The sequence below is a fragment of the Tremella mesenterica genome (genome assembly GCF_000271645.1).
Source record: "Tremella mesenterica DSM 1558 unplaced genomic scaffold TREMEscaffold_19, whole genome shotgun sequence".
Classification (NCBI taxonomy): Eukaryota; Fungi; Basidiomycota; class Tremellomycetes; order Tremellales; family Tremellaceae; genus Tremella; species Tremella mesenterica.
This window is the reverse complement of record NW_006711243.1, coordinates 101,437-115,372: the sequence shown is the minus strand read 5'-3', so window position 1 is coordinate 115,372 and position 13,936 is coordinate 101,437. Positions and strand designations below refer to the sequence as shown.

At 45.6% G+C, this 13,936-nt stretch overlaps 6 protein-coding genes across 6 annotated transcripts; 2 read left to right on the top strand and 4 right to left on the bottom strand.

Moving 5' to 3' along the window:
* Window positions 1–141: 141 nt before the first annotated feature.
* Window positions 142–2,654, bottom strand: TREMEDRAFT_46031 (uncharacterized protein; the record flags this gene model as incomplete). Its single annotated transcript, XM_007008211.1, has 11 exons — window positions 142–287; window positions 371–686; window positions 850–931; window positions 974–1,096; window positions 1,143–1,309; window positions 1,520–1,574; window positions 1,662–1,757; window positions 1,802–1,860; window positions 1,905–1,974; window positions 2,263–2,395; window positions 2,567–2,654. The coding sequence occupies 11 exons, from the start codon at window positions 2,652–2,654 to the stop codon at window positions 184–186; spliced, it is 1,293 nt and encodes a 430-aa protein (XP_007008273.1). The 3' UTR covers window positions 142–183.
* A 280-nt stretch (window positions 2,655–2,934) lies between these two features.
* TREMEDRAFT_46029 (uncharacterized protein) lies at window positions 2,935–5,896 on the bottom strand. Its single transcript, XM_007008210.1, has 9 exons — window positions 5,775–5,896; window positions 5,532–5,721; window positions 5,395–5,476; window positions 5,265–5,343; window positions 4,347–5,218; window positions 4,178–4,269; window positions 3,608–3,624; window positions 3,478–3,559; window positions 2,935–3,330 (listed from the first exon to the last, which is right to left on the bottom strand). Exons 1-9 carry the CDS (start codon window positions 5,775–5,777, stop codon window positions 3,071–3,073), a joined length of 1,677 nt encoding a protein of 558 aa, XP_007008272.1. The 5' UTR covers window positions 5,778–5,896; the 3' UTR covers window positions 2,935–3,070.
* Window positions 5,897–6,066: 170 nt separating this feature from the next.
* On the top strand, window positions 6,067–7,786 carry TREMEDRAFT_35832 (uncharacterized protein; the record flags this gene model as incomplete). The annotated part of the gene is made up of 5 exons (XM_007008175.1): window positions 6,067–6,262; window positions 6,383–6,783; window positions 6,893–7,033; window positions 7,231–7,469; window positions 7,726–7,786. 5 exons carry the CDS (start codon window positions 6,067–6,069, stop codon window positions 7,784–7,786), a joined length of 1,038 nt encoding a protein of 345 aa, XP_007008237.1.
* Window positions 7,787–8,035: 249 nt separating this feature from the next.
* TREMEDRAFT_20234 (uncharacterized protein) lies at window positions 8,036–8,384 on the bottom strand (the record flags this gene model as incomplete). The annotated part of the gene is made up of 3 exons (XM_007008167.1): window positions 8,036–8,113; window positions 8,158–8,194; window positions 8,266–8,384. Coding segments are annotated over 3 exons (234 nt in total), but the record flags the coding sequence as incomplete, so codon positions are not given.
* A 430-nt stretch (window positions 8,385–8,814) lies between these two features.
* On the top strand, window positions 8,815–9,833 carry TREMEDRAFT_66137 (uncharacterized protein; the record flags this gene model as incomplete). Its single annotated transcript, XM_007008259.1, has 4 exons — window positions 8,815–8,857; window positions 8,976–9,039; window positions 9,243–9,508; window positions 9,781–9,833. The coding sequence occupies 4 exons, from the start codon at window positions 8,815–8,817 to the stop codon at window positions 9,831–9,833; spliced, it is 426 nt and encodes a 141-aa protein (XP_007008321.1).
* Window positions 9,834–10,354: 521 nt separating this feature from the next.
* On the bottom strand, window positions 10,355–13,451 carry TREMEDRAFT_70420 (uncharacterized protein; the record flags this gene model as incomplete). Its single annotated transcript, XM_007008258.1, has 9 exons — window positions 10,355–11,559; window positions 11,593–12,055; window positions 12,265–12,327; window positions 12,390–12,417; window positions 12,461–12,524; window positions 12,820–12,943; window positions 13,105–13,145; window positions 13,306–13,344; window positions 13,427–13,451. 9 exons carry the CDS (start codon window positions 13,449–13,451, stop codon window positions 10,355–10,357), a joined length of 2,052 nt encoding a protein of 683 aa, XP_007008320.1.
* Between the last annotated feature and the right edge of the window lie 485 nt (window positions 13,452–13,936).

The following is a 13,936-nucleotide window of genomic DNA, read 5'->3' as shown; positions in this document are numbered from 1 at the left end:
GAAGAGTCAGAACTCTACTTAAACCTCGGCATCTCATGGATCATGATCATGGAGCGTCATACCTATGATATTTTGACGTCGACGACAAGGCAGATAGATACTGCGCATACGCCAAGAAGCCAAGAATTGATCTGCGCATCGCTAATGATACTTAATGTCATGATGATGAGAATGATCTATGTCTTACTCTACTACCATGGTTTGACCCACGGGAAGAACTCTAAATGTTTCTTCTGATACACCTAATAATTGACGAGCTTTAGCAAGATCAATCGGAGGTTGATTATCTGACATCAGCAAGTGATCATCATTGTGAACAACGGGATGATGTCCACGCAACAGGGATGAGAGTTACGATGCCACAACTCACACGCCTCATCAGACATCAACCAAGTTCCCCAATGTACCCCCACAGCTCTCTTCACACCCATCTGCATGACCATCCTGGTAGCTCCTTCCGGATCCGTATGTTGTAAGTGTAAATGCCATCTGGGTTCATACGATCCGATCGGGATCGCTGCGAGGTCTATAGGACCTAACACTCGACCGACGGCAGTGAACAAAGTGGGAGAGAAGCCGGTATCACCCAGGTGGATGAAGGATTTAGGAGAAGAAGAATGAGATTTGACGTGAAAACCCGCCCAGAGAGTGGCGTTCGTATCTAGGGGCGAACGGGCGGACCAGTGCTGAGTGTTAGGTCATGTACATGGACCTTCTAAAGCTCATCTCCGATATCTGGTATTTGACAGACCGAAGAAAGTCATAGCAACGTTCAGAGACAAAGATACACAGACCGAGAAAGACGAATGATGTGGGACGAACGGGAGTATGGGGAGAGACATCGCTTACCATCAGAGGAACAGCAGTGATAGTATATCTCTTTTCAACCTGTCCTGGTCGTCGAAGAACATGTTGTGTTTCCTGCCACCAACTCTTGATCAGCTCTGAGCTTGGTTGTGCTCAAATAGCTTACTCTAGCTCCGTAACCCTGGTGACTCCTAACTCCCGCAAGAACGACCCCACTCCAATAGGTACTACCCATTCGCAACTGTCCCCCAGTTCTTTGACTGCCTCAGGATCTAGGTGATCAAAATGGCTATACGTCAGCGTTGCTCTTGATCAGAGAAGCACAGCCGATTCACTTATGAGATACGAGGACCACGTCGATCCGCTTGAGATCGGATAAGGAACATGGTGGAGGACGGAGTCGTTGGGGGGCTAGACGGGATGGAAGGGTACGATCAGATAAAGCGGGGTCAGTCAGGATGGTGAGGTTGTCGAGGGTGACATAAGAGGTTGATTGGCCGAGCTGGACATTAGGACATTCTCACTTGATTCCAACATCACCCCATTCCATTGACCTGGGCTCCACTCAAGAATGATGTGTACTCATGGTCTTGTATCAAGAGTTATTCAGACAGACCCTACATTGATGTTCAACACAAAGGCAAGGACATCTTCAAATTACGAATGAAAGGCAGCTAGATGGGATGAGAAGGTTTGGATGAAGATGACATACCCAAGTCAAAGTGAGTTTATCAGTAACATCCACATCCTCACCTCCTTCCCGAGTCCTCCTAACGTACCCGTCACCTTTCTCAACGTCCGACATCTCCTTCCTTTTCTCATCCCTCAAGTCTATTTTCTGCTCCTCACTCAACCTCCCACTCTGTTTCGATGCAGATGGACCGAACAAAAGCTCAAAGTTTGGTTTTTCAATAGGCAAATCATTTATAGGTCTTTCCAATGGCACACCTCTTGTTATCAGCTAGACTCCACGGGTCGGTTCTCATAAGCTAACCCATTATAGAATAATTTGAGAGTTAAAGTGGAAAGAACGACTTTCCAAAACGCCCATTCCTATCCAATCAGCTACATACACTATGAGGGAGAAGATGACTGACCCATGCACCTTGTTCACGCCATTCGATGTATGGGTTCCAATACCTTCCTGCGTATCTTAGGCTGGCGTAGCTGAGAATAAGCATATTTCGCTTCTCAAGTAGTCCATACAAACACCTAAGAGATACCATCCCATCAAAACACTACATTTTAGAAGATGATTTCACCTCTAAGACAGCACTGAAAAGATGATGGGATAAGACGTATCTCAGAAGTCGATATGAAGCAGAGTTACCAATATGAAAAAATAGTATCCTTCCGAGCCGCCAGGAGACAACAGACAAGAGAGGTGAAGTTATAAATGTGAAGAATGACGATTCAAACGTGAAGAATGATCATTGGAAGAAAAAGAAAACTTACCGTCTTTTTAAAGCTTCCTTTTCTAAATCCGTAGGAGCCAAAGAAGAATATCCCTCTGGTAAAACTTTCAATGTATCCTGTAGCTCTTTATTTCTATCCCTTATATGGCTCCTTCGAATCGTATCGGTATAAGCTATAACATCAGTGTCACACTCACTCTTGACCATGTATCAATTGGCAATTGTAAAACCATAAACCTATGTTGATGATATACTTTATATGTGATGAGGAAAACTGGAAGAGTCATGTATGTATGTGAGAAGATTGTTGGTATATGTGTAAAGTAGTGAAGAGGAGGACTCACCGTAGTAGACTAACCAAGCACCTGTCCATGCTATAGGTAAAGCTACCACTGTTCTTTTCCATCCCCATAATCCGGGAATGGAAGGCATGCGGGTGTGTTTGAGGAATGTTCGACGAGCAGGGAGACAAGGCAAGTGAGTGATCACGAGTGAGAAGTAGCTAGCCTATGGTCAAGTAGTACTACGGAGAGGGGGATACGGACTGAAAGAAAGATTGTATGTGTCAAGGATGATTGTGATATTGTGACATCAGTGGGGGGAAAGACGTTGCAGAACGTGTCGTCATTGAACTTTGTGTTGGATCGCGGCGGCGAAGACTGGGTGTTCCATGGCCCATGGCACCCAAGACGTGTGCATCGCACATCACGTCGACGGATCAGTATGACTGCATGGAATGTCTAAACAATGGTATATCTATCGAACACGAGTCAAGTCAGTACGTGATCTCGTACAGCGAGCGTGAAATACGAAAACTCTGCGTGAGGGATCCAAACGAAGGTTGAGAATTACCATCTGCTCTGGTAACCTCCTCCTCCACCAGAATTAGCTCCAGTACCGTACGCTCCACCTCCACCGTAACCACCGCCGCCTCCTCTTCCACCACCACCACCGCGACCTCCTCTACCTCTACCACCACCACCTCCCCCGCCGTACTGCGCCATCTCGGCCAGTTCGGGAGGAATGTCGGCCTTGCTTTCGCGCAGGATCCCGACCAATTCTCGGGCTGACTTTGAGTTGTCAGCGGTGAAGAATGTGTAGGCAGTACCTGGATATCAGCAACCCTCGCTTCTCTCTCTTCTCTCTGACAATGAAACCAGTCCGTATGGCTGAGGAAGAGATGAGACAGCCCATGCAAAATAACGTGTGTGTTGAAGACGGGAGCCACGAGACTGAAGAGCGGTGCGTAACTCACCTGTTTGTCCAGCACGACCAGTACGACCGATTCGGTGAACATAGTCTTCACAATTGTTCGGGAAATCGTAATTGATCACATACTATCCGTTAGCTTGCTTCTCACCGGTGAAAAGGGACTCCGAATTCACCTTGATATCACGGACATCTGCACGAGAAAGTGAAATGTGCGAGAATGGTCAACAAGTACGACAAAAAGGTACGAGCGAACAAAGGAAAAGCATACGCGTCAATATAACAACACCAAACGCCAGACCACGGAGGGTGAGGAGGCATTGGTCGACACGACGCGCCGAGAGAATCGAGTGGACTCTCAGAGCCGCATAAAGGGCAGAGCAGAAAAGATTAGACGGGTGCTGTATTGCGAGCGAGAAAAGGGTTCAGCAAAGCGTCCAAAGAGTGTGGAACTGCCCGCGTTGCCCACGCTGGTGTGCAATGTCGTCTGCGCTGGCGTTAGTCCTCGACGAAAGGGTCTAAGGGACCACTAGACGGGGCTGTTGCTGAGGAACATCTGCCCACGTCGCGGAAGCCGAAGACCCGAAGGCGGCGCTATGTAGAGCGTCTGATGAGACGTTATGACTACCGCTCGCCGAGGACAACTGGGCGTACTTCTCTGATGCGCATGGCTAAGCTCTGGAAAACCTGGTCTCGACAAACTCGACACGCATGTGCCCACAACGCCCGACAGAGATTGTACGTACCGATACCACGAGAGGCAACATCAGTGGCGATCATGATGGGACTGCGACCGGATTTGAACTCGGAGAGCACCCAGTCTCGTTCGCCTTGTTGTCTGGGTATTAGCATCATTCCATCGTCTTGTCGCCAAAAGACGAAGTGTTAGTAAGAGGAGAGTGAGAGGACACTCACTTGTCGCCGTGAATGGCAAGAGCGGGCCAGCCGTCGGTACGAAGGTGTTTGGTGAGATCATCGGCAACACGTTTGGTACCAACAAAGATGAGCACTTTGGCGTTCTCCTGAGAGATCTGTTCGAGGTGTTTCAACATCATATTTCGTTTGTCATAGTTTGTGCAGATTTCGACGATCTGCTGTACATTGTGATTGGCGGTCAAATCGAGAGACCCAATGTTCACCTGGATGAAATCGTGAAGGAAGTCCATGGCGAGTCGCTGGACGTCTTTAGGCCAGGTAGCGGAGAAAAGAAGGGTTTGTCTGTCGGGACGAATTTGAGAAACGATTTTTCGGATCTGAGGTTCAAAACCCATATCGAGCATTCGATCGGCTTCGTCCATCACGAGATAAGTCACACGTTTCAAATTTGTTTTACCTGATTCGAGCATGTCAATGAGACGACCGGGGGTAGCAACGACGACTTCTACTCCTCTCTGAAGGTCACGAATTTGAGGGCCTTTGGGGGCACCACCGTAGATGGCAGTGTTGCGGATACGAGAGGATTTGCCGAATTTGGTGGCTTCCGTTTGAATCTGGACAGCCAGTTCACGAGTAGGTGCGAGGATGAGAACGATAGGACCATCACCAGGAGCCAAAAGAGGTTGAGCGTTGATATGAACCATGGCGGGGAGGGCAAAGGAGATAGTTTTTCCTGAACCAGTCTCTGCAATGGCTACGACATCACGACCTGAAAGCGCCATGGGCCAAGCCTGACATTGAATGGGGGTAGGGGCGGCGAAGCCCATAGCGTGGATTTCAGTCATGATGTAATCGGGGAAACCGGCTTCATCGAAGGTCTTGATAGGACGAGGGACATTTGTGCCTTGTATCTGAACAAATCAGAGAAGTGTTCAAACGGGGAATGAAGAAACATACCTTCATTGTTTTCTCGGCACGGAAATCATTGATCTCCTTTTCTGAGCGACGTGTGACGGCAGGATGTTCGACATAAAAGCTCAAGATCAGCGCGTGTGCGACACGAGTCTAGGTGCAGATAAGCACTCACTTCTTTTCGAATTTGATGAGTTGTTGGTGACCCCAGTCGATGTTTTGAAGACCTTGGCCAAGGCTGGACATACGATCTCCACCTGATCGAGTCAGCGCATCCCACTCTCGACGATACAAGCCATCGTCTGGACATGCCTCCGGAAGAGCCGTAGCCTCCATAGCCACCGTAACCACCGCCAGAGGAAAAATTACCAGCTCCGCCCCCATAACCACCACCTCCACCTCCGTAGCCACCACCACCGTATCCGCCACCGCCTCCACCACCACCGTAGCCCCCTCCACCACCGCCATAGCCACCACCACCACTGCCTCCGTAGCCGTAAGACTGCACATGTCAGCGTCGGTCCTTTGACGACAGAATCGCCACTGAACACTTACCATTTTAGCGAAGCTGTTGTTTTTGTTAGACGTAAGGTCTGAGAGACACGAGTAAGGACGGATGATTTGTCAAAGAGGGAGAATGTGAGAGTGAATGGAACTAAATTTTGTGTGGTCGTCGTAGAAATGAGGCAACACAAAGCAATGTGACAGGGGAAAAAATCTTTGACCGAGACACCGGTCGATATCTCCGACGATGGGGCTCGGCATTATCTCTGTGGCGCTGTCATACTCACCTGGATCCTCACCTCCGTCCTGACCTCACAATGACAACTGTCATGAACAATTCGATATGGACGGACTACTAGCAGAAATCAACTCGAAGAGAAAAGCACTTGAGGTACCTGGAGGAGATGCTGGACCATCAAAGAAGTATTTACGACGAAGTGAGCTTGAAGCTGCTCGAGAGGAAGAAGAAAGAAAAGCCAAAGCTATCGCCGCTCAAGCTTCAGCAGAGAATAAAGCCGCCAAGATGCGTACGGACGTGAGTTATTACATCAACATCAGAGTGAACTCTTACTTTTGAGCTGACTTGTAGGCAGAAAACGCACGAAAAGCTTCTTTAGCAAGATTGGCTTCATCACCTAATCCCGGTGGTAGTACTCCAGAACCATCCTCGTCCACCTCGGCCGCACCGGTCGAAACGGGGAAAGAAACGTTCAATATCTCTCCAGAAGAGTGTGTTCGTCGTCTCAGAGCTAAAGGTCAACCTATACGACTATTCGGGGAAACGGATAAAGATCGAAGATTACGTTTGAGGGCGTTGGAATTACAAGATGATAGAGATAAATCACAAACAGACTTTAAGAAAGCTATGGATACAATGACTTCCGAGATGCTTGAGAAGGCTGCGGAGAAACATGCGAGAAGTGCGCAAGTGGGACAGAAGGATAAAGAAAAGGAAGAAAAGGAAGAGAAGAAGAGGTTTGTGGATTTACCTCTGGTAGATTTGAGTTTGGTCAAGACGGATATCAATAAGTTGTATCCGCAGATTTATTGGGCTTTCAAAGTGGGTCGTTCACTTATCTATTCTCATGCTCTTCCATCTCTCCATGTACCTATCAATTGAGGGCCGGAAAGAGGTAGTGATTATAGAAGAGCTGAGCTGACATGATCAGTCACTTCTACGAGAATGGGGCGAATGGTTAGAAGCTAGAGATGATACCACCAAAAATACTGCAGCTGGGAAGATGGCAGCTGCAGCTCAAGTCCAATCCGCTCAAAATCTCAAACCTTTATTTCGTCTTTTACGTCAACGAGTGAGTTGTCCATGCATCAGTCTGCCCCCTATTCTGTTCTGCTCTCAAGACTCGTCATTCTACCGAGCTTTTCATCGTCTTTGGCGAGGGTTGTACCGTGTCATTCTTAGCACAAGTCGTAAGAATGATCGTCACACAGAGACAAATGTCAAAAGACAAAAAAAGACAGTCTTTCAATTACTCTACTAACTCTTCAGGACATGCCCCCAGATGTCGTTCGCGCCCTCGCTCAGATGGTACACTACATGCAAATCCGAGCGTATCAAAAAGCCAACGATGCGTATTTACGAATGTCTATAGGGAATGCCGCTTGGCCAATAGGAGTCACCAGTGTTGGTATACATGAGAGAAGCGCTTTGGAAAAGATTTATTCGGATAAAGTTGGACATGTGTTGAATGATGAGTTGTCGAGAAAGTACATTCAAGCTGTGAAACGGTAAGTGCGATCTCTCATCTTTTTCTCTTTTTCTCTCCAGGCCTGAATGTCTCCATGTCTCCTTGTCTCGGTCGCCTAATTTCTGGTATCGCACCCCATCCCGTACACCCTCTTTTTGATAGATTGCTCTACTCTCTTCTCAAATCCCACTCCGTCGTTGCCCACCACAGTGACCTCATTCCAGTCTACCGTCGAGCTGTGGTAGAGAGTCTCATCGTTGCCAATCAATATGGAAGAACAAAATGCTGACCCGTAGTTTAATGACATTCAACCAAACTGTCCGACCTCCGGATGATAACGCTCACGCCGTTGGGTGATTGTTGTACTTCCAAATACCACATATATGCATACCTTGAAATCCCAAAAGTCGCTGTGTTCATATCCAAACAAATTCTACAACCCGTAATCCGAAATCCGAGAACTCCAAAACATATACCGAGGTGAAAGTAGAGACATGACAGTTACAGAACTGTCTCATGAGCACACGTCTAAGAGACAGATGAGCAAAAGAGGAAGGAGGAGGAGGAGGAGGAGGAGGAGGAGGAGGAGGAGGAGGAATACGAGCACATACTAATACAACATCCTCTTTCCACCGGAGCATAAGGATCTTGTCCTTTTCCCAATTCACCCCATAAAGAAGGTAACTATCCGTCAGACACTCATCTCTGAAAGTGAGAAAATAACCGACTAAGGGATCTTTGGTAGTTGTACTATAATGTATTAAACTAATTATCAGCCAAATTGTTTTTTTTTTGGAGTATTCTATCCATCTAAGAGAGAAAGCTTTAGGACCCACTTGAAACTAGCTTCACTAACTTTCACTCTGGGTCTGATCAAATCCGCCCTCAACCTTATATTATGTTCCGCCAATCTACGTAGTTTAAGTTCTGCCATGGATTGTTTATGTGGTCTGATGGTGATCATTTTGTGTGTTCTCTTCTTCACAAGAATTCAAGGGAGGGGAATAGCACCGTAGTAGAGGAGAGGGGGACGAATCGAGTGAGGAGGAAAGACTGGAAGACGATCAGGTCCGATCAATCAAGTCTGGATTCCATTGTTCGTCGCCTCAAACGATAATTCCTTTAAACGCCGAAGAATACACCATACTCGTTCTTTTGTAGCTCCCGCCACACCCGGCGTTATGCATGAAATGAACCCGAAGAGGCTGTGTCGGTCATCACCGCCATTCGATCGTTGCCACCATGTCCACTCCGACAGTCACTCTTCACTTTACTTACCTCATCTCCCACACGACCATCTTACTCATCTCTGTGAATTTATCTCGAGTAGACTTCTTCAGCTGCATACATAATCTGGAGCTTGGAATATTACCGTATCAGAAAAAATGAACAAACCCGAACCTGGACAAGATATGTATCAAGCCAATGGTAAGTTTCTTCAACCGAGTCACTTTTCCCGGTTGGCCGAAGTGGTTCCATGAGGAGATACCCATTCGGAGGTGTATATGAGTGTGTGAGAGAGAGAAAAAAGAGCTGATGAATAAAGATGGTAAATGGTATCCACGAGCACAAATGCCACAGAATTGGCAACAGGGTCAACAAAGTTATTCGTGAGTTATATAATCCAACCTTCTTCTCCTATGGAATGTAGGGTTGTCATAGTGATTCGAGTTTATTCATGTTGTCCCCTCTTTCAATCTTGGGAATAAATAACATCAGCTATCGTGACTCATGTGGGTATCAGATGAACCTATTGTACTGGGACGTCAGGTATGGAGAAGAGAGATTATGACTATACGTAGACTTATCACAGCTACCACTTAACGGTACATGAAGGTTACAAACAGGTCAGAGGGGTAGAAGGAGGAAAGCGAATGAAGAAGGGATTAAGGAATGAGTCGATCTTGCTAATATTCAGAGGTCCACAACAAGGGATGAACCAACCATATGGTTATGGACAATCTTCGAATCCTTATGGACAACAACCATATGGGTATGGTCAACAACCTACCCAAGTTCATTATGTTCAAGATAGAGGATATGGTGGTGGATCTGGAGTTGGAGGAGCTGGTTGTTTAGGTGAGTCTGACGATCATTTATCTCTCTACTCTATGACTTCTGTCATCAGTTTCACTTCTATCTCATACATACATCATCTTTCATCAATTCATCCTTGATGCCGAGTTGAGACATCATGTTCGCCACGTGTAACCATCACCTGCTAGTCACGAAGAGAGACACCTTTGTCTTTCCCCTTAAAAGATACTTCATCCTTCTCACGGTGGAAACTTTTGTTGTGTATTTCGACAAGTGACAGGATACAACTCCACTCGACCAGCACTGACGTACAGCCGCACTTTGTGCAGGTTTACTCTGTTTCGACCTCGGCGCATGTCTGTTCTGATTACTCAATCTTTATCACACCACGTCGGTCGAAAAATACTGTATTTAGTACAGAAGTCAATTGTGTGGTCAGGATGTCGGAGATGTTGTCGTTGAGATAGAAATAAGATGACGGATGATAATGTTTGATTGAACGAGTCGAAACAAAGATGTGAAGAGGTTAGAGGTGTTAAAGGATGAACATGTCCATACACGTGATTGTTGTACCAATATGTAATTTCAATTTTCATCTTAACATTTGAAGATGGTACAACAAGATGACCATGACATTTTGACAATCTGACACTGTTTTGGATTTTCTCCAGACTCCCATCTTCTCTTCTGCCAATCTCACCTTGCACTTCCCCCCCTCCCATAGAAAACGTTTTCATTTCTTCAGTCTCGACTTTTCCTCCCTGATTCATTTCCCTTCCCTTCCCACCCTTGCCCAACCCTCACACCCAAGTCCAATCCATGAGACTCCATGTTCCACCTTAATGTCATCCGTCTTCACCCTACTCGAGTAATTCAAGTTCAAGGCTCTTAAGCAAAGATAGAATCCGCCATCCTAGCCCTCAACTCACTCCTCCACACTCCACCTTTTAAATCCTTTGGAAGAAAAACGACTTCAACATAATTAACAGGGAAAATACCTTCTTTACCTCTATCATCTTTACCTCTCCACCATTCACCTTGACCGACTTTATCCAAAACCATGATTTTCTGACCTTGTTTCAACCCTAAATCTCCCGGATCGGTAGGAACGAATTCGTATAATGCTATAGCTCTAGCAAAACCATCTTCACCACCTACTTCATTTTTCGGTAAATCTGTGAACAATCGATCTTGTTTCATTTCCCAATCCTTTCCCAAGACTTTATTTCTCATATCGTATTGTCCTTCTCTTTCTGGTGAAGAAGAAGAAAAACCATCTTTATCTTTATCCCATTCTCCTGTTATTCCTGGATTTCTATCGATCCCTCTGAGTGAAAAAGGATCATGTTCTATGGAAGTTTCTTGATATTCTTTCATTCTTCCCGAAACTTTTTTAGTTAATCTACTAGGTGAACCTCGATTCGACAAACCCCTTTCTTTTTCCATACGAGGTTTGCCTCTATTTGGAGAACCTAACAAATCCGTAGTATCTTCTTGTAAATCTTGTAAAGGTGGACGTGAATTACTTCTACTTCTTTGACCAAGACCCATTGATAATTTATCGAATGAAGTTGTTAAACCATCACCGTTTGAATCCCAATGACCTAATAAATCTTTCTCTCCTTCGGAATTCTCACTTCCGGTTCCGATTAGATCTCCATTGGATTCCGTTGAACTGAATCCATTCCTATATCCTTTCATTGGAGTTGATCCGATATTACTTGTGAGTTCCCCGAGATTTGGATTGTTTTTGGGATTAGAGCCGTTAACGTTGGTGTTAACGTTGGTTTTGACGTTGAAATGATTTGAAGGAAAAGTTGGAGAAGTCATTTTTGATGTCGATGTTGATATATCTTTAAACACGTTGATTTGATCATCGGGTCTATCACTATTTCTCAAACTCGATAATCCCCTAGGTCTTGTAACAGGTACCATAGGACCATCCGAATCCCATGTTAAACCAGCATTATATTGTTCGCTACTTGACGATACGACATTTTTCTTTGGTGAACCGTTCGAAAAAGGATTTAAAACACTTCCTCTTCTAGGCATATAATCATTTGCTCTAATCCTAGCTGGATTCCTTTCTCTTTCTCTTTCTTTTTCTTTTTCTTTATCTCCTTTACCAGAATGATTCGATAATAAACTTCCTGATCGACTTCTGGTTTTACCAGTACCCATAGCTCCTATTCCTTCTCCGAATACATAACCTGATCCAGTATTTGAACCAGATCTACTTCTATTTCCAATTCCAGGAGGTATAACACTCATTCCACCTCCTTCACCTTCATGATCCATATCACGCCATTGTTGACCTGAAATTGCACCTGTGGCACGTTGTAATTCTTCTATCAGACATTGTGCCCAATCGGGTGGATCGAAAGCTCCAGAAAGGATTTGTTTTGCACTGGGTGAACCACCATAAGCTAAACGATTGGCATCTTGTCTTTCAACAATGACGGATCCTTCGACGGAAACACCACCGAATAAACCTTTGGTCTTGGAATATGAATACATGGCTGCGATTTTACCTTTGGCACTGACGGTACCGGAACCTTCGGCATTACGTCCAAGAGGACCTACGGCGATCTGTAAGTCAGCTACCAGGCCAGATTCTCGCAACCTGCTCGAGTTGCAGATCGTTCCATTAAACCGCGAAAGCAATTGCACGGAAGTCATCTGCATCAAAGGAGGCATGAGGCATGAGGCATGTAGCCGCTTGAAGCAGCAGTCAAAAAACGGGATGAACATGTTCGCAGAGATCCAAAACCCTCGAGGAGAGAAGTGCCGACACTCACAGAGAGATTGCCCCCTAGCGTGAGACTCCCAGCAGACATGAAACTCGTCACTGCCGACTTGGACTATAGATCAGCTCTGATCATCTTCTTCGAAAGACATTTTGAGGAGAGAAGCGTTCACTCACATTGAGCACTATGACAAAATCCGTCACTCTGCAAAGTCAGCTCAGTGATACGAAGTCATGAAAGAGCTCACTCTGCTCCTGCTTGCCCACCAAAACCTACACCACCAAGACCGATAGCGCTAGGAGGACTCCATGCTGATTATCAGCTCTCCCGTTCATGTTCCCTCATTCGTGACTTGCTCAAGACTCCCGCACCCAAGAAGAATGTTCTTTGTCGGACAAAAGAAAGCCGACTTCCACTGTGGATGACGTATGCCTGATGATCCTATCGTCCCCTCCACTCCCGCTCGAGGGTGATGACCAGTTTGATTGAATGCGGATCACCTGAGGGACGCCCACATAGAGCACTAGGAAAAATTTGACGGGCGGATGAAGATTAGAAGGGGCTCGTTGGTGCTGCTAGATGAAAAGTCAGATAGGATCAACTCACATCCATCTTGTGTACGAGCAATAACTACCCCACTCCCCGCCCTAGCACTGAAAAGAAACCCAGCTTTGACAACAGTGAAAATCGCAAAACCTTCCGCTTTTTCAAGTACGGTATGAGGTATGACCTGATGTTTAGCGATCGTTCTCAACTCCACCAAGTGACCTTTCCGAGAATCCCGCAGGTCACAGGACTTTGTTGAGACACCATACTAAATTCGCAAGATAACGAAGTATTTTAGGTTTTTTTCTATCATAGAAGATAGATGACCAGTGGATGGGAACTCACTTTGTCCAATCCATTGTTTTGCCCATCGACGAATGAACGGACTTGATATTAGCTACCGTCTTCTGGAAACCGGCAACCAAGATATGTCGTGACTCCTTCTCCAGTTTTCCTTGATAACTCCTAGATATAGATGTAAGACTGTAAAGCATGAAGAGAGATGTCAAGAAATGATTTGACGGAAGAGGATAAAAGAGGACATACGGATCTTTGCTGCTTTCTTGGTTTCTTCAGGTAGTCGGACTATCATCAGTTTCTTCCCTTGATTCTCACATCAAAGAATTGAGAGATATGTATGTAGAACAATGTGAAAATGGAAACATACCAGGTAAAGGACTGTTGATTCCCATTTCTCCTGCTTATCTTGAACAAAGTGCGATTTGGAGTACTACACTTGATTATGAGTAAGTATATAAGAGTGTATGAAGGGTTGAAGTTGTTGAAGTAGTGGTTGGAGTGATCAAATTTATTGGGTACCTTCAGTGAACTCCCTTTTCCTTCTCGTTCTATTATGAGACTTGAAGATGAAAGTCGGTTGATCAATTCACACTCGCCACTTGGATGTGTGACACACTTATGCGAACAAGTGTCTAAAAGTGGAAAGTGAAGATTATAAATCAATATGAAATGTCTCAAGATGGTACGACCTCGGCTCCACTTTTGGTCACACTTTCGACTTTTGTCCGACCTTCGGGCCGTCTCCGTCGCCGACGGACAAGATGACAAGATGACAAGATGACAATGACGTGACGACTGACTGTCCGGTACAGTACAGGTTTATACATATGGTACGAATGAATACTATGCATAATGACTATTGAATGTCGTAAAGACC